The 27,381-nt window shown below is 41.8% G+C and overlaps 1 protein-coding gene across 1 annotated transcript in view; it reads left to right on the forward strand.

Moving 5' to 3' along the window:
• LOC103279780 (uncharacterized) overlaps positions 1-15,731 on the forward strand; it is a 30,056-nt gene extending 14,325 nt beyond the window's left edge. The window contains exons 9-17 of the mRNA XM_062957219.1: positions 594-662; positions 1,181-1,249; positions 2,344-2,518; positions 6,149-6,198; positions 7,052-7,111; positions 7,662-7,748; positions 10,398-10,967; positions 11,456-11,538; positions 11,913-15,731. Coding sequence (XP_062813289.1) covers positions 594-662; positions 1,181-1,249; positions 2,344-2,518; positions 6,149-6,198; positions 7,052-7,111; positions 7,662-7,748; positions 10,398-10,967; positions 11,456-11,538; positions 11,913-13,316 — 2,567 coding nt within the window. The 3' untranslated portion in view covers positions 13,317-15,731. The remainder of the gene's footprint in view (positions 1-593; positions 663-1,180; positions 1,250-2,343; positions 2,519-6,148; positions 6,199-7,051; positions 7,112-7,661; positions 7,749-10,397; positions 10,968-11,455; positions 11,539-11,912) is intronic.
• Positions 15,732-27,381: the final 11,650 nt, after the last annotated feature.

A 27,381-nucleotide genomic window follows, 5' to 3' on the forward strand; every position in this document is an offset into this window, starting at 1 on the left:
TGTATTAAGTTTAAATGTTTATTTATTTACAGTATCTATATTCCACCCTTCACCCTGAAGGGGACTCAGGGTGGATAACAGAGGATGCATATGCGGCAAACATTTAATGTCATTTATATACTGACAAGACAGACAATTCTACAAAGATAGGGGTTTATATAGGCTTTCCCCATCTTTGGCATCTTGGAGGCTTGTGCTGGGTTCCAGCCACAGAAGGGTGCTGTTCTGCTTGCCAAGTTAGAAGAGCATCAGACTTTCTTGTGACTTGCCACTTTTCTTCAGAAGGAAGAAAGAGCTTTGATGGAAAAGGGGAATTTGAGTTCCCCCCTATGTTTTGGGCTCCTGGAAGAGATTGTCCAAAGAGTAATCTAATCATAAGCTTCATTTCATGAGTGTCCTGTGTAGCTCTGAATAAGAGTCTGCCTTTGACCCATTATGTTGAGATCCTTTTATTCTGGACTAGAAAAAGCTCGCTGATTCTCACAGCTTTATGTCCGCTTCTCCATTTCCAGTTAGATTCAAGTGTAATTGAGTTATTTGAAAATAAGACTGGTGACTGGTTTTTGCAGGAATCCTTTTTTTCTTTCTTATAGCTGTCTCTTTACCTTCTACCAGTGTGAGTGTGCCAAACCATGTGAAGGAGCCAACAAACCAGGCCCTAGGTATAGAAGTGTGATTTATTTTTTTTAAAATAATTTTTATTATTTTCAAATACAGTGCACATTTAAAAGCGGGGATGGGTGCAAAAAATATACAGAAACAGAAAAGAAAAAAGAGAGAAAAAAAAGGGGGGGTGAAAACAGAGAATAGGGATTAAACACCATAGGGATTAACAAAGTTCAGGGAACATCATTCTAAGGGGGAAGTAATAACTTCCATTCTTCAAATATCTATTTTATAACACTGTATTCAAAACTATCATTTTCCAATTAAGCAAAGTTATTAAACATATTCAACATAACTCAAATTATTTCTTAACATATTCTTCCAGTTTACTCCAATTTGTCCTTCTCACAGGTTTTCCTCTCGTTTCTTTCAAAAGGAATGTAAGCTTGTCCATATTTTGTATTTCTTCTAATTTATGAATCCACAGGTCTTTTTCCGGGGTCTCCTCCAGTTTCCATTTGAAAATAAGACTGGTGACTGGTTTTTGCAGGAATCCTTTTTTTCTTTCTTACAGCTGTCTCTCTACCTTCTACCAGTGTGAGTGTGCCGAACCATGCGAAGGAACCAACAAACCAGGCCCTAGGTATAGTAGTGTGATTTATGAGCAGCTCTCATTTATGCTATTACGGTTTGTGAACTGGATGGGAATTGTTAGTTGTGTTTAGTATTTATTTTAGAAAACTCCCACTATGAGACTATAGCCATGCTTCAAATTTTGCAGTTTTGTTGTCAAACCTATAGTACCTGAAGGTGTATCTGTCAAATAAGAATCTAAATTTATTCATGCGTTATGTCTGTACTCTGATGGTCATTCGACAATAAGTCTTGCGTTCCTCTATTTACATAGATGTTTATCTCTCATCTAAAGGCACCCTCTTGGGTATTTACAAATATTTAATTGTAGTTTATATTATCATTGATTTTAAGTATTAATGTCAAAAATATAATTTATTTATATTTAATTATATATATTATAACAGCACTCCATGCAGTCATGCCGGCCATATGACTTTGGAGGTGTCTACAGACAACACTGGCTCCTTGGCTTAGAAATGGAGATGAGCACCAGCCTCCAGAGTTGGACACGATTAGACTTAATGTCAGGGGAAAACCTTTACTTTTACCTAATTATATATTTATAGTATAATTTTATAATTCAGTACACCCGTTGTGTATTGCAACAGATGTACCACCAGTAAATGTGTCTGTCTGTCTGACGACCTTAACTGGGGTTCATTTTGGGCATTTTGGGGAAATCATATCAAATACCAGCTGCTCAAAACTCAATTGTAAATTGCCTCTTTTAACCACTCAACCAAACATCATACCAACCCTCAACATTTTAACCTCACGTTCCTTGTCCAACAGACCACTTACTATATAATCTACTATACATGCCTAAAGCTTTAATTGGAGTTATGGAACCTAATATTTTTTATTTTATGTAACCTCATAATATACTATAAGCATTTAAATCATTGGGATTACACAATTTTAAAATGCAATTGCATGAAGGGGTATCTCTCATATTAAGGATTTTAAAATATGAGGTTCTTCACTTTTGTTACATATGAACTAAACTATTGTGGCCATATCTGGATTGGTTTGGTGCACAGGATTATCTTTGATTGCTTTTCTGAAATTTACATCTGTATGTTTTTCCCTCTGCTCTGGTAGCATTACCAGAAGTTTTGTCTTTAGTCAGTGACCTACTCACCAAGTACAAAGACGGTCTGAGAATTAAGAAAATTCAAGATTTCCTGATGGCCACAAACAGCATTGACCTTGAGAAATTCAGCATCATGCAAGGCTACAAAGGCTCAGTGGAATTTTTGCAGCGTCAAATGCCTTATTTATCCTCAGGGCCGGCCCAAGGAAATTTTCAAGTGTAAGCGAAACAGGATTTTGGTGCCCCCCCCCCCCAAAAAAAACCCAATCACCGAGAAATAAAAGGTAAAAGGTAGAGGTGAATAGAATGGATAAAAGAGTTTACCTTACAACCAGAAGTTTATTAACAACATTATGTTCATATAGTAACATTACATAGAATTAACACCAATCTTGCATTTTAATAAATAAATATTTTAATAAACTTTGCAACAATTTTAATTTTTTTGTTATTTCTAGTCTACAAGTACTACACAAAGGTTTCCTGGTCATGATATCTCTTCAGAAGATTTTTCAGACTTCAGACTAGCTTCAGATCAGTTTTGTTTGGGAGAACGCAGCCCCAGGAGAATAGACACTTCCTTTCTCAGGAAGTGAACTCTTGTCCTTCAGAAGTGCCACGCCAGCGTGGACCATTGTAATGGGTGTAGCAAAGCAGGGGAAATCCAGTCATGAATCAATCAGGGCCAGCTAACACCTCCCAACAAAGTATTCCCATCATCAAAGTCTGGTAAATCCTCTGTTTTCTCACGGCCACAGACGGCAGAAGCACATACCATATCGCAAAGAACACCACTCTGAAAACGGGAATTCCAGACAGGAAACAATCAGGGTCAGCTAACACCTCCCAACAAAAAATTCACTCAGAGAGGAAACAGCCTGGCTGTAAATCTGCAAAGCCATTACATCCTTATCATTTTTCCTAATTGCAGCATTCATACTTGCCTCTAACAGACAAAAAAAAATCAGAAATATTGTATATTCACAACCTTTAAGAAATAATATCCCCTGATGGCACAGCATGTGAAAGCGCTGAGCTGCTGAAATTCTGGACCGACAGGCTGCAGCAGGTTTGAATTGGGGGACCAGAGTGAGCCCTCACTGTTAGCCCCAGCTTCTGCCAACCCAGAAGTTCAAAAACATGCAAATGTGAGTGCATCAATAGGTACTGCTCCAGCGGGAAGGTAACGCCGCTCCATGCAGTCATCCCACATGACCTTGGAGGAGTCTACGGACAAGGCTGGCTCTTTGGCTTAGAAATGGAGATGAGCACCAAACCCCAGAATCAGACATGACTGGACTTAATGTCTGGGGAAAAACATTTACCCTTTAGGGTTGTTGTATGTCTTTCGGGCTGTATTCTCTCCTGACGTTTCGCCCACATCTATGGCAGGCATCCTCAGAGGTTGTGAGGTATACCTCACAACCTCAGAGGATGCCTGCCATAGATGTGGGCGAAACGTCAGGAGAGAATACTTCTGGAACATGGCCACACAGCCCGAAAGACATACAACAACCCTGTGATCCCGGCCATGAAAGCCTTCGACAACATGTTTACCCTTTACCTTAACTACCACAAGTTCCTCAATACTTTATTTCCCATACCACCATACTTCGCCACAACAAAGCGTGGTCGGGCACAACTAGTATATATAATATATAATTATTAAAACTATAAATCCCAGCAACTACAACTCCCTACTCAATTAATTAATTAACAAAACATTCAGTCACCAACTACAACTCCCAAAACAAGGGATTAAACATTAAACATGTAGAGTTTCACTTATCCAACATAAGTAGGCCGGCAGAACGTTGGATAAGCAAATATGTTGGATAATAAGGAGAGATTAAGAAAAAGCCTATTGAACATCAAAATAGGTTATGATTTTACAAATTAAGCACCAAAACATCATATTGGACAACAAATTTGACAGAAAAAGTAGTTCCATGCATAGTAATGCTATGTAGTAATCACAGTGGAGTCTCACTTATCCAACACTCGCTTATCCAATGTTCTGGATTATCCAACGCATTTTTGTAGTCAATGTTTTCAATATATCGTGAGAGGGCCAGCTAACACCTCCCAACAAAGTATTCCCATCATCAAAGTCTGGTAAATGCTCTGTTTTCTCACGGCCACAGACGGCAGAAGCACATAACATATCGCATAGAACACCACTCTGAAAACAGGGGAATTCCAGACAGGAAACAATCAGGGCCAGCTAACACCTCCCAACAAAAAATTCACTCAGGGAGGAAACAGCCAGGCTTTAAAGCTGCAAGGTCTTTACATCCTTATCATTTTTCCTAATTGCAGCATTCATACTTGCCTCTAACAGACAAAAAAAAACCAATCAGAAATATTGTATATTCACAACCTTTAGGAAATAATATCCCCTAATGGCACAGTGTGTGAAAGCGCTGAGCTGCTGAAATTCTGGACTGAAAGGCCGCAGCAGATTTGAATTGGGGGACCAGAGTGAGCCCTCACTGTTAGCCCCAGCTTCTGCCAACCCAGAAGTTCAAAAACATGCAAATGTGAGTGCATCAATAGGTACTGCTCCAGCGGGAAGGTAACGCCGCTCCATGCAGTCATCCCACATGACCTTGGAGGAGTCTACGGACAAGGCTGGCTCTTTGGCTTAGAAATGGAGATGAGCACCAAACCCCAGAATCAGACATGACTGGACTTAATGTCAGGAGGAAAACATTTACCCTTTAGGGTTGTTGTATGTCTTTCGGGCTGCGTGGCCATGTTCCAGAAGTATTCTCTCCTGACGTTTCGCCCACATCTATGGCAGGCATCCTCTGAGGTTGTGAGGTCTGTTGGAAACTAAGCAAGAGAGGTTTATATATCTGTGGAAGGTCCAGGGTGGGAGAAAGAATTCTTGTCTGTTGGAGGCAAGTGTGAATGTTGCAATTAATCACCTTGATTAGAGTGAAAAGCCTTGCAGCTTCAAGGTCTGGCTGATTCCTACCTGTGGGAATCCTTTGTTGGGAGGTGTTACCTGGTTGTTTCATGTCTGGAATTCCCTTTTTCAGAGTGTGTTTCTTTATTTACCGTCCTGATTTTAGAGTTTTAAAATGATGTTTGCCAGATTTTGTTCATTTTCATGGTTTCCTCCTTTCTGTTGATATTGTCCACTTGCCTCCTCCTTGCCCAATTCTCCCTTCCTGGACGCGGCCGCAGGTCGCCAGGGCGAGCTGCGGCCGCATCCAGGAAGTAAAGGTGGATTGGGCGATCTCTGCTGTGTGCGTGCACACAGCAGGGATCGCCCAATTCTCCCTTCCTAGATACGGCCGCAGGTCGCCAGGGCGAGCTGCAGCCGCGTCCAGGAAGTAAAGGAGGATTGGGCGATCTCTGCTGTGTGCGTGCACACAGCAGGGATCGCCCAATTCTCCCTTCCTAGATACGGCCGCAGGTCGCCAGGGCGAGCTGCAGCCGCGTCCAGGAAGTAAAGGAGGATTGGGCGATCTCTGCTGTGTGCGTGCACACAGCAGGGATCGCCCAATTCTCCCTTCCTAGATGCGGCCGCAGGTCGCCAGGGCGAGCTGCAGCCGCGTCCAGGAAGTAAAGTAGGATTGGGCGATCTCTGCTGTGTGCGTGCACACAGCAGGGATCGCCCAATTCTCCCTTCCTAGACGCGGCCGCAGGTCGCCAGGGCGAGCTGCGGCCGCGTCCAGGAACTAAGGGAGAATTGGGCAATCTCTGCTGTGGCGCTATGGGCTGCTGTCGACACCTCGACAGCGCCCCTAGCGGCCAGCGCCCGAGGCCGCCGCGTCAGCAGCCTCATATGTCCAACCGGCCCTGTTTATCCTACATGAAACGAAACCAAAGACTCAACAGTGTTTTTAAACTGGGTAATGTTCAGATTGTCAACTACTGGGTTCCATTGTATTGTATTTCAGTTTAGATTTCAAATGTCTACCAGAAATAATCAAGACACATCAGCCAGTGTCTTCCAGCTTTTTTCTTGCTAGAACTGAAGGTGTCATTATAACCTGAGATCTTTGGTTTAAAAGGCAATTATGTTTTGCTCCATCACCCTGCTAGCTCTGTAATTCCTGTCTGTCTAAAACACAAGTACAGAATTGGCATAAGGGAATTCCTGGTTTTGTGTTTGTTCCTTGTTATGAATTGTGGCTTATTTTGGAGCAACGTGCCAGAAAGCCCAGTTGACAACAAGTTGAAGAAAAGAAATCTGGTTGTCCATGAAAAGAATGGTTGGACTATATGCTTAAATATGAATCTCTTCCAATTCCAATTCACTGTGGCTCATTTCAATTCACATATGCTGTTTATTTCATTTACATAGGGCAATTTTTATATAGTTGATATATAGTTGGCCTTCCACATCCATGGATTTTGCATGGACACATAGAAAGCTGAAAACATTTTTAAAGGAAAAATATCCCCCCCCCCAAAATAAAAAAAAATCAAATCTTTATTTTACCATTTTTAAAAATGACTTGATTTTACTGTGCCACTTGAGCATCCACTGATTTTGATATCCATGGGAGAGCCCAGAAATAACCCTAGTGGACATCAAGGGTCTGCTATACTTTTAAGTTTGACCCAATAATCAACAGTGTTTTTAACTGATTTGCAATAGGCAAAATTCTATTTGGATGATGTTACATGTGAGTGAACCTAGCTTGAAATGGTAGCTCCAGTTTCAGAATCAATAATGACTTTTCTTTTGGTCTAACTCAGGTATAAAGGCAAAAAAGAAGCAGCCTCAAAAACATCCCCAAACTGGAACAACCAAAAAGAGTAAGTTAGAAATGACTGCTACAGTAAAATTTGTTCTACCATGATTTTTGTATCCCTTCCAGTGTTGTTAGAATTTCCACCTAAATCTCAGGACAGCATTTGGTAACTACTCTCCATCCATTTCTTTATTCCTGCAACATCTATCTTCAGTTTCTTTCCTCACAGTCTGACTTTCTAGATTTTTCGGGGTAAGTCCAATTTTACTCTACAGCATGCATGGGCAACATATGCTTCGCCCCTCCATGCTGTTAGATTATGTTTTCATAACCCTCCATTATTGGCTGTGCTAAAACCACTTGGAGTTGGAGACCACCGGCATTTGGAAGACGATGTGTACCCCATTCTTGTTCTGTGCCTATCCTTGACTGTATGAACTGATTATCTCTCCATGTTTACCCTGTCTATCTTCCTCAATTTCCATCAAGTTTGCTTAGTGTCCTTATTAATGCACAGATATTTCCACTGTTGACTGTCTTGTATAATTATAATTAGATCCGCCAAAGGTCGATCCCAGCTAATGGGAATTTTTCTGTTTCTTTCTCCTTGTTAGATCCTTCTGTTGCTTCTGTTCCCCCTTTGATGAATGCCCCTGTGCTGCAGTCAACAAAACCACTGGAGCCAGTTTGTTCCGAATCAGGTAAATATTAAGCATCTGGCCCGTGGGCCGGGCCATAGTTTGGGGACACCTGGTCTAAAGTTTAGGACAGGGGCCAGATAAATTTTGAATTACTGATTGATTGCAGATTATTGGGTTTCTGATTGATTGTAGATTCCTTCTTGAGTTAATCCAAAATATGTGTTGTCGAAGGCTTTCATGGCCGGGATCACTGGGTTGTTGTGCATTTTCCAGGCTGTATGGCCATGTTCCAGAAGCATTCTCTCTGGACCTTTTCCAATATTCCTCACAACCTCTGAGGATACCTGTCATAGATGTGGGCTAAACGTCAGGAGAGAATATTTTGGATTAACTCAAGAAGGAATCTGCAATCAATCAGAAACCCAATAATCCAAAATAGCCAGTCTCTTAATTGCCTCTTATTCATGTCCAAGGCAGAATTCAACTCAGGGAGGTTGTAGCTGTGTAGGAGATTTTCTAGGCTTGATTTCAGATGTTGATGGTTAGATATTCCATGTAAAATAATACTAGAAGAAGGTTGTTTGGTAGAGTGGCAATCTGTTTCCAGTATCTTAATTGGCCAAAATCTGCTTTTTTTTTACCGACGGGCATCCAGATTTGGTACACAGAAATGCTGCGGAGTTCCAATGGAGAGAGAATAAAGTTTTTGGAGAATTTGTTTTGCAACATTTCCAAGGCTTTACAAGTGTTAGTATCTAAGACACAGATTTTTTTTTTTTGCGATATTAAGCATCTGTGCCAACACTTTGCTACTGAGTGTAGCAATATTTCATTAGAGCCCCTGTTGTTTTCTTGGCTTTCAGCTTCACTGCTTCCCTATGACATTCCCAGGAAAGAGATTCATTAAAAATAATTTCCAGATACTTGAATAGGTGGATTTGTTCTATGGCATGTTGGTCTAAAGTCCATTTATACCTTGGGTAATACCTGTTTGTTTGAACAAAACAAATAGCTTTTTTTTGTTATTCATTAATTTTTTGGGGTCAGATTGTCCTTTGTAGAATTTTAGCTGGCCTAAAAACATGGCAGTAAATTAGGAAATGAAAGAGAAAATACTAGACAAACTTGAAAATAATTTCTGTGTCTGTAGATTTTCAGAAAGGGCTCTAAACCCTCCCCAGAGCACCGAAGATGGCAATTTAAGCGTTCCAAAGATATGTGCTTCCATTCTGCTGCCTCTTTTTCTTTCTCATCGAGACAGCCAAAAGTTTTGTTAACTCCAAAATAACTTTCTGTGGGTTGAGAGCAGCTTTTTGCGGTCGCTTCAGAGTCTGAGGTCAACCCTTGGTTTTTTACATTCCAATTCTTGGAGAAGTAGGATATAGGTTGAACATCCCTTACCCAGAATTTAAATCCTAAATACTTCAACTTCCAAAATTATTCATATGGGTGGCTGAGTTAGTGACACCTTTGCTTTCTGATAGTTCAATATAAACAAACTTTGTTTCATGGACAAAATTGTTTAAAATATTGTGTATGAAATTACCTCCAGGCTATGTGTGTAAGGTTTATTTGCTGTTTATGCTTGAATTGGATCCTATTTCCAAGATATCTCATTATGTATATATATGCAAATACAGGTATTCTAAAGACCCCAAAGAATCCAAAATACTTCTGGTCCCAAGCAGGATGGTAGAAATTTCTGCTTTCAAATTGTATGGACAATTGTTGATTTATTGCACAGCCAGAGCTTAAAAATGTCAATTTCTTTGGAAACCAATTCCCTGAACTTTTCAGGTAGATTCTGGGAATTAATTATTAAGCATTTTTATCTTGTTGCTCTGCTAAAAAGTGCACAGAGTCCTTTGTAAAAACAATACATCAATAAAAAACAGTTCTGCCGTTGGACTTATGGTTTAAAAAGTCAGGACCAAAGGAACCAAAAGGGAAAAGAGGAGGAATAGAAAAAGAAAAGAAAGCCTTGTAGACTTCCATCAGATCTGGTTTAGTGCTACAGCTCTGTATAAAGTTAGTGGTGGCCATCTATAGGGTGCCTTTGATTTATATGTATTTATGCCATTAATGGATTATGCAGCATAATGGTTGGAATTTTGTACTAAAATTCTGGGAATTGAAGTCCAAAACACCTGGAGGGCCGAAGTTTGACCCTGCCTGGATTTATTTAATGTTGCCAGCCCTGATTGTACAAACCACAAGAGAAATATATGTTTCATGGATTCTACTTTCACGTTATTGCAGAGACATGACCTTTTGGTATGAGGAATATCAGCATCATCTCAATTTTATCTCATTTTTAATTAAAAGACACAAATCCCTGTGTGAATTTGGTTATTGCCAAATTCTTGTTCGATGTGTCCATGATTAAAGAACAGTTCAACTTCTATATGGGGGAAACTATCTGAAATAAGCTCTGCCTGTATGATTTCACAAATTTTTCCTTGTGTTCTTAATTTATCTAATGTGTTGTGTTTTGTGTTGTGAATTTGTATTTGCTAGATATCTGGACTGTAATAGAGAATCGTCTATTTATGTGGCACAAACAATCTCATAGATCAGATTGCTTCATTTTTTTCCCACTGTCTCTTAACTTGGGGAATTTGGCTAGAAGATGGACTACTATCATATTTTCTTTTATGTAAATGTCCCCAGCAGCTGACTTTGCAGTAACGGTGTGCTCTCTTCCCCTAGGCTTTGGAAGTGTCTCTAAGTCTTCCGTTACAGCCCATGATTTTACTGCAAGCAAATCTCAGTCCCAGAGCCTGCCTTTACAAGCTCCTTCCACACCACACCAAGTCAAGAATACGATCCATTCCAGCATGCGTATCCCACTTCCATCTTTTCATGAGGTCCATAATGCATCACCAGCCAAGCCTAACAATTCAGGCCAGTCTATTTCCAATGGTCCACACCAGAAGCCAAATGTATGCCTGTGTGGACCACCACCCATGGAAGAGGTATCTTGTCAGTTGGATAGGCAACCGTCTAACAAATCCAAAATGACTAAAGATGAACCTTCACAGGACCAGGATGATTTGAAGCAGCAAGTAGCTCACATCCTGGCCTTGCATCCAGAAGGCATGTCACTTTTCCAGTTCCGTGCAGCCTATAGTGCCACCTATCAGCAGCACTTCCCAATGGACAACACTGCTTCTGTCAAACAACGTTTGCAGGAAATGCCGGATGTTGTTAGTATGAAAAGCTATGGAGTCCAAACAAGGCTGCTATCTGTATCCCGTGCAATGCCATCTTTAAAATCTGGTAGGTAAGGTGGTATATAGTCTTTTGTTCTGTGTATATCTCGGATTGTTTTCCCACTTTTCAAAAGAACCAACATATTCCCCATTAACAGGGGAAAGTAAAACTTCTCTTCTCACCTGAATTTTTACATTGCTAGTTACATCTATATTTCAGTAAGAAAACCAATAGCCATGTGATCCACATTTTTAAAGGACATAGTTAGATAATGTACTCAATGTTACAAAAGTAGTGTCGATGTGACATAACCTGAGCATGAGAGATACTACTCAGTGGGGTGATCCATTGGAGACTTAGTCTGTGAAAGCTTATGCTACCAACTTCTCTTAAGTAGTTTGTAAGGTGCTACAAGATCCCCTTCTATATTGATATTCCAGAGTAACACTGCTATGTTTTGAATCCTGTGCAGCTTCTTTCAGTGTTGTACTTCCTCTACTATCAAAAGCATTTCCAGTTCTCTGTCATCTGAGCCTAATTTTCTGACTTTGCAGGTCAGCCTGTCTCTGCCACAATGGAAAAAGCTTCAGTTGTCCCTGGTCTCTCACAGCCCAGAACAGTGTCACTGACTCAAGAGGTAACTGTTCTCAAGCCCCCCCCCCCTTTTAGGCTCTTGTGGCATCCCCTACCCCATTTAACCCCCAGCTTCAGACCATTCCCAGGAAGCCAAAAAACAAGGATGATGGTGTTCTCCTCAAAGTACAGCCACCAAGAACACACACACACAAAACACCCTGCAAATCTTTTGCAGGAGCACGAGAGAACCAGAGTTAAATTGGTGGATCTTTCAGGTCAACTTGATTCATCTAAAATTAAGGAAGTGACTCATTTCTGGCAGTGCTCTGCGTAAAGCTGGTCCTATGATAGCTTCCAAATCTTACCTTAAGCCTATGCTTCCAAAGGTGTCTGTGCTTCCCATACTTCAGTTCTTTCTCTCTCTCTTTTCTCTAGAATTCTGAAGAACTTGGAGGAGATGACAGCAAGGAGGATTACCCAGTCCTTGATTCTTTGCTCCACCAAGTAGTTAAACCAAGAGGTTGTGTGCAAGAGAATGTGAAGAAGAAGCCCAGGCCAATGGGAGCTCCGGTCATTCCTCAGCCCCCTGTAGTCTGTCATACATATGCCCAAGTCACAGCTTCACGTAAACCTTTGAAACCAAATAGTCTTCATATGAAGCCCACACAACTTAATAGCCCTTGTATTTCTGCCAACAATGCCTCAGTGCCTTCCACCTCTCATTCTGCCTCTTACAACTCTGGAACATGGGCGCAGCCGGTGAGCTATCCATTTGTGCCGTTGGTTTCCCAGATGCCAGAGATTTCCCCTGTCAAGCCCGCCTATATCAAAGTTTCTAGATATCCTTCCGGGATCCAGTTTAAGAACCCTACAGTTCAGAGCTCTCCTTTTGCTCAGCCACCCCATGTGCTCCCAATTAGATATGATCCGACAATGCATCTCACCGAAAGCACAGAACAATGGAGCAACATTTGTACTCTCCCACAAGTGGATGCCTATTCTCCAGTGAAGACATCATCCAACACCCAGCAGCTTGCCCAAAACCCTACATCCTCAACAAGGAGATATCCCATATCTCCATCTTCTAGAAACATCTCCCAGACTGTCCAGCAGCTAGAATCTTATAACCATACACAGCAGGATGGTGTGCAGCTTGGATCAGTTGTGGTAGTAAGGAATAAAAGCTTCATAGTAACATCTCTGGACACACAGCCTAAGCCTCCAGCATCTGCTTATCAGAGACAATACGTTGATTGGAATCCTCTGGTATCTACTACAAACAGAGCGCCGTTCATTTCACATGGTGCTTGCTCCACTAGTCAGCTCTTCCAGCCCTTGGAAACTTCCTCTAGTAGGAAAAGGAATCCTAATTCTCTGCTTTTTGAACCTCCAATTTTTGTGGATCAACCACAACCTGTTAGTGCAAGTGCTACCATAACCACCTCATCGTACTCACCACCTTCACTTGTAGATGCTACTGTAAGCCCATATTCCAACCACTTATCTGTTTGTAATAATTCTGCTAGTCAACCTTCAAAGCCTCGAGCTTCCATTCAACAGCAACAATATACTAGCCTGAATACCTCTGTAATCAACTCCAGCGGGAAACAAGCAGGTTCATTGCCTTGCCCTCAAGACCTCACTATCAGACGATCCCGCCAACTTTCCATAACACCTTTAAGTGTTTGTACAGATAATGAGCCTCCTGTCCAAACTAAGCCTGTGGTTTCTTTTTCCAAACATGCTGACGATCATCATGTTTCTTTGCCAAAAAACCAGACATCTTATTCTCCCCCAAATAGCCCTCTTAAAAAACTGGATAGTTGTGTTATCCTGTAATAACAAACATTGAGGAGGTAGGCATTTTCTGGGATGATGCTGGTAGCAGTAATGGATGACTGCATTCAGAATTTCTAAGAATGGGAAACAATATGGAATAGGAAGTTTAAATTTACATATGCCACAGACCTGAAAGAAAACCAATACAATATGGTATATCACACCAAAACAATTAGGGCACTACAACAACAAAATACAAACAAAATGCTGGAAATGTCAGGAATATGAGGACTCGTTCTACCATATGTGGTGGCTTGTAACAAAACAAAGAAATACTGGAAAGAAATACATGAGGAGTGCCAGAACGTAATGAAAAAGATATTTCAAATGAAACCAGAACTATACCTGTTAGGTATAACAGATTTCAAACTAGGAAAAAATGAAGAAAAGATACGAAACTACCTGGTGATTGCAGCAAGAATAGTCTTTGCCAAGATTTCGAGATTAAATGAGATACCAACAATAGACCAGTGGATACTAAAGATATGGGAAATAAGAAACATGGATAGGCTAACATATTTAATGAAGAAGCATCAAGGAAAACCAGTGAGAGAAACAGATTGGACAGTAATTAAGGAATACATGACAGACAGAGAAGAAGCTCACTGAGATCACATAGGAAATAGAAGAATTAGAACATCAGAAGTGAGATACGGCGAATATTTAAGACCATTTCACATATTATATTTCACTTTCCCCTCTTCCTGATCTCTACTTCTTTTCCTCCCACACCATTCTCCACCCACTTCCCTTCCCCCCTTTTTCTCCCCCCCTTTTCATCATACTATTCTATTTATTATTTTTATTTTCTACACTTCCATTTCATTTATTATGTATGTAAATGAATTTCAATTAAAAACATTAAAAAATAATTTTTAAGATTGTCCCCATCCAATTCTGGGACATGCCAGGTGAGGTGTGTGGTATTTATTTGTTCTTGGATATTACAGTCCATTTACTAGGTGCTGCATTGTTGGCTTCTGTACCTTCATGAGAGTTGGCAGCATAAGGGTGGGGGTTTTGAACTGGAACTGGAGATAAAAGGTTTTTGTTTTCACTTGAAGGCACTAAATGACCTTGGTCCAGTTGTGAGAATAATGTGTGGTGGAGAAAATCCATACACACCATGTTAAGTATCAGAGGAAAAGTGCACTATGAGTGTACACAACACATTGTGTTTTGCATTACCTTACACAATGTTTCTTAAACAAAGGCACACATTCTGTGCAGGATCCTATGAGAAAGCTGAAGCTGTTCATAAATGCAGGCAGCTAAAGGTGATTCTGTTTAACAGCAACATTTTATAAGCTGGTCAGTATTCTGGTATTTATATTACCAGTATGATGTTTTGTTTGCAGTGTCAGAACAGGAAGAGAGAGATTCAGGTTTTAATCTCCATTTACCTATGAAGCTCACTAAGATCTTTGAACAGATAGTTACTCTTAGGTTTACTAAGGGGTTGGTGTAATACAATGGTAGTTGTGGTAAGCATCACAGTCGTAATATTATTGGAGGAGATATGTTACCCCAGCTCCTATAAGTGAAAGTGTATTCCTCACCTGTAGTTGAAAGAAGCACATTTCTTTCTACCTACTTATTTCCCTTTTTTGTTGGGTATGCAAGTAACCTTACATTTGTTTTTCCAAAGGACACAGAAAACTATGGTCAGAAAGGGAATTTTTCATTTATGTCAGAGCTGTGAAAAAGTCAGTTTACTGAAAAGAATACATATATGGATTGTCCTATATGAGGGAGTTCATTTGTATCTAATTGCACTTTAATTAAATATCAAGGAATCTAATTGCTGTGGAATGATGATGTGAAACATTCAGCAGTTAGCTGAGGTTTGTGTGTATGGATGGGTATCATGTATTTAATGGGAAAACAGATCAGTCAGACTGATGGATGAGAGCATTTTGAATGGTCACTCCATGATCATTTTCCAGTTGGTTCTTTCATTGGCAGAATAACCTTGTCAATAGATCTTAGAGGATTATTTATAACCGTATCCTGAGATTCCTGTACATCCACAACAGAACATTATAATGCCTCAACGCTTCATACTTTAATAGGTTTTCCAAACCTACATCATACATATTGAGGATTCACAGGGACTACATGGAAAAGGGAAATCCACTTTCATGGTTTACTAATAGAAGTATATATAAGCCAGCTACACCTTGTGGGGGCCATCCAGGCATTGGCAACTTCCTAGTAATTTTGGTTTTTAGAACAATACTTCTCTGCCTTCCATCTGCATTTTGGTTATGATTGGTAAATGATGATGGATTATTTTTAATATGCTAACTTCTAATTGTTATATCACATTTGTCATTCTATTTTTTTTACTAATTACGGATACATTTGTATATGGTGCAAATAAATTATAATAAATGACTGGTCTTTTATTACTGACTTTGCTTTCCGTTTTTCTTTCTGTTACATCTTTCTACATTTAGTGAAAATTGTTTGGTGGTCAAGCACATTCTGGTTTCATACTTCCTTCACCCTGATTTCCATCCATTGTTCTAAGATAGCTTAGAAATATAAGTTTGGTGGAAACTCTGGAGTATCCCAACACTTCAGGGCAGTCTAGACAGTGGGATTGGGTCTGATTTGGGCCAATCCACTGTCCAGATGGACATTGCTGCCACCACCTTTTCTTTGCACTTCTCATGCCCATGTCCCCGCTATCCTTGTTGGTCATGTGAGTGTTCCATTCTAACATCAACAGCAGTGCCTGTGATGTCCAGGGGCTTTCATGAAATTCTATGACAGCTAGGAGAAGTGCTGGAGGCAACATGGAGTAGGTGACAGCCCAGCAATTCTCTGGCTGATCCTAAGGGCAGATTAGGCAAATCTACCCAATACTGATGTGCCTTTAGAGGACAGATTAGTTAGGAATCTAGAAGAAAAATCCATTCTGCCTTGCAAAACAATAGGGAGACGGCAGGAATCTTCTGGATCTACCCAAGTGCAGTGATGGCCAGTACTATCTGAAGCATGTTCAACTTCAGTATGAACAGAACAGTATGGCAAGACTAGGCACAAGTTGAAAAATAGTGAATCTTTAGGGATGTGTGCAATCTGCCCTTTTAATTCGGAGTGTTATTCTTATTTGCTTCATGGTTTTAGATAGTCATAAGGTCAGGGAATCACCTTTTAAGTTTGTCCTTTGAGAATGAATATGATGGCCAGGGTCCCTCCAGCTGTTTTTGAAGCCAGACTACTATCAGAATCTTTGTATATCTTGTAAACAAAATAAGCTCAGGATGTTTGTTCATTTATATTGTGTTTTAAGTATGCCTCTGAATTTTACATATATTTAGTTCCTCTTCATTCTTACTCATAAACAATACATTAAGATGCTTTGAATTGCTAAAGACTTCATATTAAGGACTAATCCTCTTACTGACTTATTTCGCTAACTGCGCATATTTATTCATTTATTTATTTACAGCATTTATATTCCGCCCTTCTCACCCCGAAGGGGACTCAGGGCGGATCACATTACACATATAGGCAAACATTCAATGCCTTTTAAGATAGAACAAAGACAAACAAATATAGGCTCTGAGCGGGCCTCGAACTCATGACCTCCTGGTCAGAGTGATTTATTGCAGTGATTCATTGCAGCTGCTCTCCAGCCTGCGCCACAGCCCGAGCCCAATATATAGCCCGATATGTATATATATGCTTCAATAAACCGCTTGTGTGTTATACTGGCTCCTGTCTGGTTTTCAGGGTACAATGGGACTTCTCAATCACTGCATGTTTTAACTTCTCTGTTTCTGGACCTGGACCGGTGTGGCTAAAGAGGCTGCTTCTATAAGCTAGTTGGCATTGCCCCCCCTGACGTGCGACGGGAAGTTGCTGCTAACTGTGAGAGAAAAAAGGTCGAACATTGTGAAAGCCATCCACTGCATGACTATCACCCTCCTCCCACCAGACTCAAATCAAGGAAAGGCTTCATGAGAACCACCACTCCTCTTGATGTCCCCCCAGCAACAGCAAGTGTCCCTCTGGGCAGCTAAAGCAGGAAATCCCAACTGGATGGCCCCCCATGAGGGTCTGCCTCCAGGGGCAAACCAAGAATGGACAACTTGGAAGTCCCTAAACAGACTGAGAAGCAGAGTGGGCAGATCAAAAGGTAACCTGGCAAGATGGCACTACCTGGAGGAATCTTCCACCTTGTGTGACTGTAGAGCTGAACAAACAACTCCGCATATGTATGCTTGCCCACAATGCCCTGCCTCATGCACGGAGGAGGAGTTGTTTAAAGCTACGTACAATGTGATTGCTGTTGCCTGCTTTTGGTCCAAAACTATTTAGCTGTTTGTGATTCCTTTATTTTATCACTTTTAAACTTATTTATTATGCAATGCTTTTGACACGAAATAAAATAAAAAAATAAAAAAATAAAAAGCTTGGGTAATACCTAACATTTGTATAGTGCTTTTAAGTGTTCATTGTGTTTTACCCACCTTACCTTATTGCAATCCTGCAACCCTTATTATAAGTCATTATGATGGTCTCCCACAGATTTTCAAGGATCTAAAGGGCTGCCATGCTGAAAATGGAGACTTGCTCTTTGTTGCCACAGAGTGGAGCAGTGGAAGAATATTACATGGTTCAAACAATTTGTTTTGTGGTCTATTTTGTGCTTTTCTGTTGGTGTTAAGGTAACATCAAAGTAGAGAGAAGGAGTGTGTCTTGTGATACAGGATTGGTGACAAAGCTTCAGTGAAGACACCTTTTCCCCATGATCACTCTTTCAGGAATTAATTTCTCTTCCAAGGGATAGATTTTTCTCACTTCCTGTTGTAACACCACTATTCTTAACTATGAGTTGGATGCAAGTTGGATGTTTGTAACGCAGGGACTGCCTGTATAGTACAGGCCATTACCTGATCCCTGGACAAACTGCAGAGCTGCTGCAATTGCCCTACAACCATGCAATCTCCCAATACTAATATCTTTCTCCCTTTTGGATACCTGGTCATCTGTCCAGGAAGACATATGTGTCAACTCAAGGACTCGTGGCGAATTGCTTAAAATGATGGGAGTTGTTCAATAAAGTCTCGGAACTAAACTGGATAAAAACTAAAAAGATTCACCATTCCTCCCATTGGCTTTCTGGCTGGGGCTGATTGGGCCAGCAGTTTAATAACATCAAGAAGACTACATTTTTGCCTAGGTTTTAGATAAAGACTAAAACATTTTATTACAGCACGAGTATGAAGACAACATGCACTGTTTCGCTCTGAGGTTCATTATAGCTGTAATAAAACTTCATCTTTACCTTGAAATTCAGTGAACTATGAGGGCAGGTCTTTCAACCATATTAACAGGAGCCACTTTTTTCATCAGTGCTATTTCATCTTGCCACCATGTCTCCTTTACTATCAGATGGAAGCACTCCCCCCCCCCCCCCCCCCCCAAGGTCTAACTGCCATTCTGGAGCAGAATGAAGAAGGCGGGGCCAGGAAGACATCTTTCCACCATGTCTCCTGTATCAATTTAATGATATAATAATATATAATATTATACTATACTAATATTATATTGTATATACATGTAATATTATTATGATGCAATGTAATAATTATAATTCACTATTATGATTGTATATTTATATTACATACAATATTGCTAATAATATAGCAATATAGTTGTATAATAGAATATACTGTATGTATATATACTTATAAACTGCCCTGTGTCCCCTTTGGGGTGAGAAGGGCAGGATATAAATGGCGCAAATAAATAAATAAATAAATATTTGCATCACCCACCCTTTCTCTCTCATCCTGCAGGACTTTGGTGACATGAAAGAGCAAATTACCCTGGAACAAGGATCACTGTGTGGTTTTAATTTCATGCCCACAAACACCATTTGGAGTGGCAGGTAGGCAGGAACATGGAAGAAGGGTAAGGGTGTGGAAAAGGAAAATACCAAAGGGAGAAAAAGGAAGACAGATCCTCCATGGGTCGGTTTGCCTTTCCGTGCCCTCCGGATTCATGGCCACCACTGCCTCTGAAGATAGAAAATCTCACAGTTCACTGCATGAAGAAATACATGCTGGCAGGTTTGACTACTGCAAATTTAAATATTCATGGATTTGATTAAACTGTATTATACAAGTCTACAATGATCACTGAATGCAATTTCAAACTCCATTATATGGTAACTAGCTGTGCCCGGCCACGCGTTGCTGTGGCTGAGTCTGGTGGTGTTGTTCAGTCTACATTAGGTTGTATTGATGCTGTGACCTCCACCCTTCTTTATACTCACATTAGTAGTAGTATTTGAAGTCTGTTACCTTCTTCAATTTTCGTGTTGATTGATAATTGCTTGAGATCCCTGTTGTCTTTGGTTTGTTGTTAGTTGTAATGTCTGATTCTGCTGAGTGCGGTTTATATTTTTATTGTGATACAATAGTCTTTTTTTTTGTTTTGCCTGTGTAGGTGTTTATTGTTATTGTTGTTGTGGTCATGAAGGTTGGATAAGTTAGATGCTACTGTATTGTTTTTTGTAGGCCCAGTGTAGCACTGACTGGCCTCTCAGCCTCAGTGCCTGGCTGTTTCTTGCCTGTGATGGTGTTGATTCTTATTGTTGTTGTTGTCATTGTTATTATTATAATTGTTTTTTTGGAGGCCAAGTGTGAATGTAGGGATTGGGGAGGTGGATGAGTTGTGTTGTCAAATGTTGTATTTGTTATAGTCACAATGTGTTGTTGTGAGTTTTGTGGGTCTGGATTGTGGTTTTGTGGTGTGGTTGTGTTGTTACAATTGAGAGGCAAGGCTTTTGTGTTGTGTTGCGAAGTTTTGTATTTCTGGGGCGTTTAGTTGTGTTGTTATAGTCACGATGCATTGTTGTGAGTTTTGTGGGTCCGGATTGTGGTTTTGTGGTGTGGTTGTGTTGTTACAATCGGGAGGGAATGCTTTTGTGTTGTGTTGCCAAGTTTCGTATTTTTGGGGCGTTTAGTTGTGCTGTTATAGTCATGATGTGTTGTTGTGAGTTTTGTGGGTCCGGTGTGGTTTTGTGGTGTGGTTGTGTTGTTACAACCGGGAGGCAAGGCTTTTGCACTGTTTTGCCAAGTTTTGTATTTCTGGGGCGTTTAGTTGTGTTGTTATAGTCATGATGCGTTGTTGTGAGTTTTGTGGGTCCGGATTGTGGTTTTGTGTTGTGGTTGTGTTGTTACAACTGGGAGGCAAGGCTTTTGCGTTGTGTTGTCAAATTTTGTATTACTGGGGCGTTTTGTTGTGTTATAGTCACGATGCGTTGTTGTGAGTTTTGTGGGTCCGGATTGTGGTTTTGTGGTGTAGTTGTGTTGTTACAACCAGGAGAAAAGGCTTTTGTGTTGTGTTGTCAAGTTTTGTATTTCTGGGGTGTTTAGTTGTGTGCCAAGTTTCGTATTTCTGGGGCGTTTAGTTGTGTTGTTATAGTCACAATGCGTTGTTGTGAGTTTTGTGGGTCCGGATTGTGGTTTTGTGGTGTGGTTGTGTTGTTACAACCTGGAGGGAAGGCTTTTGCGTTGTGTTGCCAAGTTTCGTATTTACGGGGCGTTTAGTTGTGTTGTTATAGTCACGATGCGTTGTTGTGAGTTTTGTGGGTCCTGTGTGGTTTTGTGGTGTGGTTGTGTTGTTACAACTGGGAGGCAAGGCTTTTGCATTGTGTTGCCAAGTTTTGTATTTCTGGGGCGTTTAGTTGTGTTGTTATCGCATGATGCGTTGTTGTGAGTTTTGTGGGTCTGGATTGTGGTTTTGTGGTGTGGTTGTGTTGTTGTAACCTGGAGGCAAGCCTTTTGCATTGTGTTGCCAAATTTCGTATTTCTGGGATGTTTAGTTTTGTTGTTATAGTCACTGCGCAAACAACGTTATCATTTTATATATATAGATGTAAGTGGGACCTAGGGATCTCTAGCGACCTTATCAGACAGCTGGTGACAGGTGGCAGTGCTCCGCTTCGCCACGAGGCGTTGGGAATCCGCCACCCTATGCCTTGCCCTGCCCATATCACCCACTGGGACGGTGATCACATGGGAGTGGGTAAAGTGTGAGTGCTCATGGCGTCCTCACATAGATACAGGCAACACGGGAAGCCGCCTGTGTTGCCACAGCAGTGATGGTGTGCTGGTTTCGCCTTCCTTCACCCACAGAGCTGGCACAACATCATCTGATGGGAGCCAACTGGCTACATGGGTGACCAGGGCTAGATCAGCATACACCGCCTATTCTAGCTCCGTATGCTGAGGTGGCCAGTCCTTCAGTAAGAGATGTCCCTTCAAATTCTTTACAACACCTAGAATTCTGCAGTTTATTGCCATTTGCTTGGCATTGTGCATCCCACTTTGCCCAGTTGGACTGCAGACCATTCTATAGCCTCCTCCACCTACTTTTCCTGCTCTGAAACTCCACACAAAAGTTGCCACTTTCTAGGAGGATCTGTATGGTTTTTGTAAAATTGTAGTCTCAGGTATTATGGTAGACTTTCTGAAGCAATTTCCTAAGTTGCATCGCGTCATAGGCTGTCGTAAGGTTCACAAAAACTGTTCCCAGAAAACAACCTTTCTCATAGTCTTCCTCGATATACTTGGTCACGTTAAAAAATTGAGCTGTAGTTTTTCTGTGGTCTGAAGCCTACTTGTTGTGCAATAAGCTGGGGTTCAAGAACAGGGCCTAGTCAGTTTAATAGCATCCTCTCATATACTTTATTTTATAAAGATGACATAAGAAAGATTAGTTGGTAGTTCTTGGCTTTGGATGCATCTTTACCAGGTTTTAAAATGGAAATAATCTTGGTTTTCCTCCATTGTTTGGGAATCTGTTTGTGTTCCAAGCATTGATTGTAAAACTTCAAAAGCTGTCAGCTTTGGGGGTCAAGTGTTTGATTAGCTCCATCTTTAGTTCATCCAGGAAGGTTTCTTTAGAAGAGGCCTTACCACAGCCTCCTTGTGGCATGTGGGTTGATGCAAGGAGGCATTAATCCCATCCCTTTCCGACTCCACCAGTTCCACTGGCCTGTTTAGTGATCAAGGAAAAGCAAGGGTCTGATGACAAGCTCACATAAGTTATTGAGCAGGCGCCACTCCCCCAATTTCCCCATTGTCTGGTTGCCTCTTGCAGAATTCTGAGAAATGTAGTTTACGGTGGGGCTAGAAAGGTCCTTGGTTTTCCAAACTGCAATTCCCAGAACTCTGCAGAAGCAAAGCGAGCAATAGGGAAACGGCTGCTTCCACTGTTATATGTGATATAACAATCTAATATCCTCAGGTGGCATAAATGGAAAAGTATCCATTAACACTGGACAAGCAGGAGCCAAGACTGGATCCGCTGGAACTGTACAGGGGCAGCCTTCCTGTGGCTCAATTGACAATGCACGTCAAAGGGTTTCACCCAGCCTCCAGCGGGTCTCCTCATTCCTCCACCTGCCCCCAAATGGCAGCCAAGGAACTTCTGCTACTGGTTGAATGAACGCAAGGAATCCTTCTTCAGCTTTAGATGAAGCCAATGGGGGACTGGACCTGCCTCTCATGGGTCCAAAGGTCCCAGCAGGCATCCTTAACAATCCTTCTAAACTCAGAGTGTGCTGCCTCCTTTCTCTCCGTAGTAGGGGTGTGTGAGGGAGATTTGGAGATGCACTCCCCTCCTGTGTTGTCCCAAGCTGGCAGTGGAGTGGATGAGGGGCCTGCAGGTTATGAGGCTGCACCTGTCCCCTCTCCTGCACTTGGAAGGTCTCGTCCCCCATTTTGGGACCATTTCCACCTGAATCCAGAAGATCACACACAGGCAGTGTGCCAGCACTGTAACAGCAAAGGGAAAGACGTCATGCATCTCTCAACCACTGGGTTGTGGATACAACTTACAAGGGACCACCCCCTGAAGTTTGGCATAGCTCCATGCACAATACAATGCCTCCTTACTCCCTATTCATTCTTCTTCTCTCCCCCTTTCCCTTCTCCTTTCATCCTTATTTAGAAGGTGGGAGATAGGGTTGGAAACTGAACCGCCCCCAGGTGACCCCTTCGGAGGCTTACCTAGAAGCCCCTTCCCTCCCAACTTCCAGAGATCTTTGCTTCCAAATCGAGAAGAATGCACACAATTCTCTTCCATCTCTTAAGGAAAATACTTTTCAGGTGGAAACAGAAATTGGCAGGATGCAGCCGGGGTCAGTTCCTGGCAGACCCTCCCAGGGAGGCAGACACATCAGGAAGCAGACAACCTCAAATGCAACCAAAACCAGTTTATTCCATACTATGCATCAACGATAAACTATAAACCAGGGAGCTTGGCCAAATCATACTCATGCGCCCTCAGAGAAAGGCCATGGCAGACCTCTGCTGGAAACAATCTTAAAAGCCATCACGATATTGTGATTGAGGGTTGGACTGCAATTCTGAAGAGAATAGTTGGAATTACTCACCACCTCATCGCATTAAGTGGGGAAAGTATGGGTGAGTGTCCCTTTAAGAGAGAGAAGAGCCCATTTGGAGTTTTGCCTCAGACGAGGCCCCTTCCACACAGTTGAATAAAATCCCACATGATCTGTTTTGAACTGGAATATATGGCAGTGTGGACTTAGTTCAAAGCAGATATTGTGGGATTTTCTGCCTGAATATTTTGGGTTATATGGCTCTGTGGAAGGGCCCTCACACTGTAAACTTAAGAGTTGGCAATACATTCATCTTTTACATTCATTACAAGGTCAGTATTACTTTTATTTTAATCAGGAGAAACAAAAATATCCAAAATCCCAGATATCCCTTGCCACGCCCAAAGCCCCTACATTAAAGGAGACTGACAACAGTTTAAAACCAGTTCTTTAATGGGATCCTATGGTTCTGCCCCAAACCACAGAGGATACAAGAAACAGTGATCCAGGTTAAAGCCACTGGTTTACCAGGGATCTTATTGATCTGCATGGAATCCCAAAGGATACAAGACACAATCAGCCAGGTCAAAACCATTGCTTTCCATGGAATTCTACTGATCTGAATGGAACCCCCGGAGATACAAAAAACTATTGGTCTGAATGGTACCCCATATAATATAAGAGATTGCTGACAGTTGGACAATGAAAAAGGATGGGGAAACTCTGATGGTTCTCATCCCACCTGTTTTTCAGTTGTAAAGATGGGCGTAAAGTGTGGTCAGAGGTAGAAGCTCTGAATGTGATTGCTGGGTGCGTTCAGAGCCCCCCTCCCAACAAACACACATCTGGAACTTCCTTCCTAAAGAAAAAAAGATGGCCCCATCCCTCCTCTCCTTCAAAAGACTCATCTTTGCTCATTAGCATACAGAGGAGGAGAATTAGATAATGAGAGATCAGTACCCGAGCCCTGGCTGAGAACTATTGTTGTTTTCGGGCCCTGCTAATCCTTGTTGACCCAGTGATCATCACTGGCCACACAATCAACCCACATGACTTTGTGAACCTGAGTTGGCTCCTGTAAAACAATATGGCTGTCTCATGCTTAGGTTTTATATCATTATATAATTTTGTTTGCCTGTTTAACTTAATTTACTGATGCTAAATTCCAATTTTATGTTTACATTGGGATTATTTCACCACTATGTGTTTGTTTTTATTAAGGCATTGAATGTTTGCCTTTTTGTAAGTTGGAATCCTCCCTGAGTCCTGCTGGGGAGATAGGGTAGAATATAAATAATGTTTATGATTATTATTATTGCCTCCTTTCAGGACATTTCAGTCTCTTTTCAACCCTGGAACATTTGATGAGCCCAGTGCTTCTCCATTTATTTATTTATTTACAACATTTATATCCCACCCTTCTCACCCCAATTTGTAACTGTGTACTGGACTGCTTTTTCTATCTATTTGTTGTAAAACATGATGTTTTGGTGCTTAATTTGTAAAATCACAACATAATTTGACATTTAATAGGCTTTTCCTTAATCCCTCCTTATTATGTTCTGCTGCCCTGTTCATGTTGGATAAGCGAGGATCTGCTGTAATTATTATACTGCATTATTATTAGTATTATATTGTATTACATTACAATATTATTATCAATATTATATGTATATACAATATACTACAGTAGAGTCTCACTCATCCAAGCCTCGCTTATCCAAGCCTCTGGATAATCCAAGCCATTTTTGTAGTCAATGTTTTCAATATATCGTGATATTTTGGTCCTAAATTCGTAAATACAGTAATTACAACATACCATTTCTGCATATTGAACTACTTTTTCTGTCAAATTTGTTGTATAACATGAAGTTTTTGGTGCTTAATTTGTAAAATCATAACCTAATTTGATGTTTAATAGGCTTTTCCTTAATCCCTCCTTATTATCCAAGTTATTCGCTTATCCAAGCTTCTGCCGGCCCGTTTAGCTTGGATAAGTGAGACTCTACTGTATATTATTAGCATAGCACAATATTAGTATTATATATTAGTATATTGTTGCGGGGGGCAGGAGCTCCTCACTGATGAGACAGGAGACATTTTTTTTTTCGTTTCAGGAGCAACCTGAGTTGCTTCTGGTGTGAGAGAATTGGCTGCCGCCAAGGACGTTGCCCAGGGGACGCCCGGATGTTTTTTGATGTTTTTACCATCCTTGTGGGAGGCTTCTCTCATGTCCCCGCATGGAGCTGGAGATAATAGAGGGTGCTCATCCGCGCTCTCTCCGGGTGGGATTCGAACCTGGCAGCCTTCAGGTCAGCAACCCAACCTTCAAGTCACAAGGCTTTAATCCACTAGGTCATGGGGGCCCCTAGGAGACATGGTGTCTATACTAGAAAAGAGTCTGGAGTGTCCTAACAAGGGGAAATGTCTCAATGTGATGAGGTGGATTAGCCGGAGTTCCATCTTTTCAGCACACTTTCAACCACGGAGGGCTATGCATGCCGGACAGAAATAAGTTTAACTCATGTGATGTGCTCAGTGCCTCTCCATGCTTGAAAAGAAGCCGAAGTGTCCTATGGCTGGATAACTTCTCAATGTGATAAGGTGGTTAGAGCAGTAGTTCTCAACCTGTGGGTCCCCAGTCTTCAACTCCCAGAAAATCCATCTAGTAAATCTGGCTGGGATTTCTGGGAGTTGTGGACCAAAACACCTTAGGAGTCACAGGTTGAGAACCATTGGGTAAGTGGGTGAACCATACTCTCTCAGCCTGAGGAAAGCCTTGGAAAAGCTCTCTAAGGACTAACACTGTATAGTGACTGAGTGTGGCTTACACGTCTGAAGAGGAGGGTCTGAACCCCCCCCCCCTTTCAGCCCTGGATGGATTTGGGCAGGGCACACTCTCTCAGCCTCAGAGGAAGGCCTGCATAAAAAGGAGTACAGTGTCTAGATCTGGGGAAGTCATGCATGCCCTCTATTCTGCTTAATTTCTCAATGCGACAAGGTGGTTAGAACAGTGGTACTCAACCTGTGGGTCCCCAGATGTTTTGGCCTTCAACTCCCAGAGATCCTAACAGCTGGTAAATCTGGCTGGGATTTCTGGGCCAAAACACCTTGGGACCCACAGGTTGAGAACCATTGGGTAAGAGGGTGCGCCTCAGCCTCAGAGGAAGGCCATGGAAAAGCTCTCTAAGAACTAGCACTGCATAGTGACTGGAGTGTGGCCTACACGTCTGAAGAGGAGGGTCTCAACCCTCCCCCCCTTCAGCCCTGGGAGGGGCAGGATGGCCTTGGGTAGGGCACACCCTCTCAGCCAACCTCCCCCCCCCCGCGTCACAACCCCCACCCCCTCACAATCCCCCCTCACAGCCAAGCCCCCTGCCTCCTCCTGCCCCCCATTTGTCCTAGCTCGTTGTCGCTCCCGCGCCCCCTTACCCCTTTCCTGAGAGTTGACGAGAATGGATGAAACAAGGCGCCCATTGTGGGCAGTTAAGGAGCGACTGCAAAAAGAGGCCCAAGAGAAAAGGTCCGTCATTAGGGCCAGAAAAAAAGAGGCCATCCAGGCCCCGGCCCCACCCCGCCTGGTCCGGGCCCGGCTGTTCCCTGCTCTCGGGGAGGCCGGGGCCCAGGCGGGAAAACAGCGGCCCCCTCGGCCTAAAAAACAGGGCCCACTGAAGCCCCTCATGGGGCGGA

The sequence above is a fragment of the Anolis carolinensis genome, chromosome 6 (genome assembly GCF_035594765.1).
Source record: "Anolis carolinensis isolate JA03-04 chromosome 6, rAnoCar3.1.pri, whole genome shotgun sequence".
Classification (NCBI taxonomy): domain Eukaryota; kingdom Metazoa; phylum Chordata; class Lepidosauria; order Squamata; family Dactyloidae; genus Anolis; species Anolis carolinensis.